Source organism: Schistocerca americana, chromosome 2 (assembly GCF_021461395.2).
Source record: "Schistocerca americana isolate TAMUIC-IGC-003095 chromosome 2, iqSchAmer2.1, whole genome shotgun sequence".
NCBI lineage: Eukaryota > Metazoa > Arthropoda > Insecta > Orthoptera > Acrididae > Schistocerca > Schistocerca americana.
Window position 1 is genome coordinate 692,557,395 of NC_060120.1, and position 1,588 is coordinate 692,558,982.

Genomic DNA, 1,588 nt, shown 5'->3' on the forward strand with positions numbered 1-1,588 from the left:
CCGTCGGTAGAAAACTGGAACTATTCATTTCCAAGAAAATAGCATTACCATCACACAATGATTTAAGATGATCACTATCTACATTCCTCATGTGAATTCCACAAGCAGGAACGCCAATCATCATGTCATATCAGATGGCAATACTTCCACCAGCAAAATGTTACGAAAATAATTCATAATTTCTTATCCAATAACGCTAACATTACATAATGAATACATACGAACCCACAGAAATCTCTTTTGAATGAATAACACACCAGATTACCTTTACACAAGGTTGATTCTAGATAGGCAACTAAATTTCATTGCCTTAAAAATTATAAAAACTGCTGTAGCAAAAACATTTATTCTAATGTTGAACTCACCCGCAATAATCTCCCTTTCAGATTTACTAAGGTGCAGAAAACCAATATTCAGTTCATGGCCGAAATGTGTTTTAAAATAAACACAAGTACACGTTCCATTTTTTTCTTGGCTGACCTCAATGGCAGACGTGCAGTGGCCACCCATTTTGTTACTGCCTTGAGACTTCAGTAGCCTCTTGCCCTTTGACCGAGATATGAATATCCCAGACCTGTGACATACATAAGTGATTTTGGTGGCACCCTTCACATGCTTCGCACCACCATGCATCACAAAGCTACATCTCGCTAACTTCTCCTCTTTGGACTTCCATTTTAGAAAGTCTGAAACATCAAACACGAAAAACATTGCACTATTTGCAAGCCTTGGTTGTTCACTGTAAATCGGCCATACCTTTTTGGCTGTAAAAGAGAACGGCTAAAATGGCTTGTAATTCTAAACATTCAAAAGTTTTCGTGAGTGCAAGAATGTTACTGAAAGCAAATATTTGAGCGATACGTAAAAAAAGGAAACAGTTGCTACACAATTTATGGACAGTAAAAATAAAGTTTATTAATTACCCATTGTGGACTACAAAGATTGCGACTTTGTCTTCTAAGACTAGGCCGTTAATACAAATGATCCTTTCATATGAACTGAAAGAAGCTTTGCACTACAACATTGCACCATATTACTGAATGCAGAAAGAAAGAAATTCTACAGTTTTACCAGAAACATTCCTACTATTGAGTAGTAAAAACTAATTATTATACGGTGTTTCTTACCGTCCATTGACTGGAATACAATCTTTTCATCCGCAGTTCGAACCATGTGCTTTTCCTCCACATGTGCTCTCAAACAAGCCAATGTATTTAAGGAATGGCTACAGTCGTCTTGTGGGCACTTAATCGTACCTTCTGTATTTGGCTCTACATCATGCATTTTCCTGATGTGCGCGTATAAAGTTTTTCGCAGCTGAAATGCTTTATCGCACACAAAACACGTGTTGGAATCTGCCATTATAAACACAGGCCTAGAACACACAACAGCGAAGTAATATATCGAGTTCGCCACACAACGTATCGACAGACAAATCGCCTCCTTTAAAGAACAGCGCGTTTCAGAAAGTAGCAACGATCTGGATTGGCTGGTATGGGAGAAGACGTCATCGTACGACGTAGCCAATCAGCAAACCCGATTCCCTGGCGTCCCCTAGACGCAGGTTAACGATAACTGCCAGAGGAGA

The 1,588-nt window shown here is 38.9% G+C and overlaps 1 protein-coding gene across 1 annotated transcript; it reads right to left on the reverse strand.

Annotated features, from left to right (window-relative positions):
* Positions 1-267: 267 nt before the first annotated feature.
* LOC124594344 lies at positions 268-1,388 on the reverse strand. Its single transcript, XM_047132711.1, has 2 exons — positions 1,128-1,388; positions 268-686 (listed from the first exon to the last, which is right to left on the reverse strand). The coding sequence occupies exons 1-2, from the start codon at positions 1,360-1,362 to the stop codon at positions 268-270; spliced, it is 654 nt and encodes a 217-aa protein (XP_046988667.1). The 5' UTR covers positions 1,363-1,388.
* Positions 1,389-1,588: the final 200 nt, after the last annotated feature.

Bases quoted from the DNA above. Each gene is read 5' to 3' on its own strand.
- LOC124594344 (XM_047132711.1), bottom strand. From the start codon at position 1,362: ATGGCAGATTCCAACACGTGTTTTGTGTGCGATAAAGCATTTCAGCTG. The intron at 687-1,127 runs GTAAGAAACACC...TTGATGTTTCAG, and splicing joins TGTATTCCAGTCAATGGACG to ACTTTCTAAAATGGAAGTCC.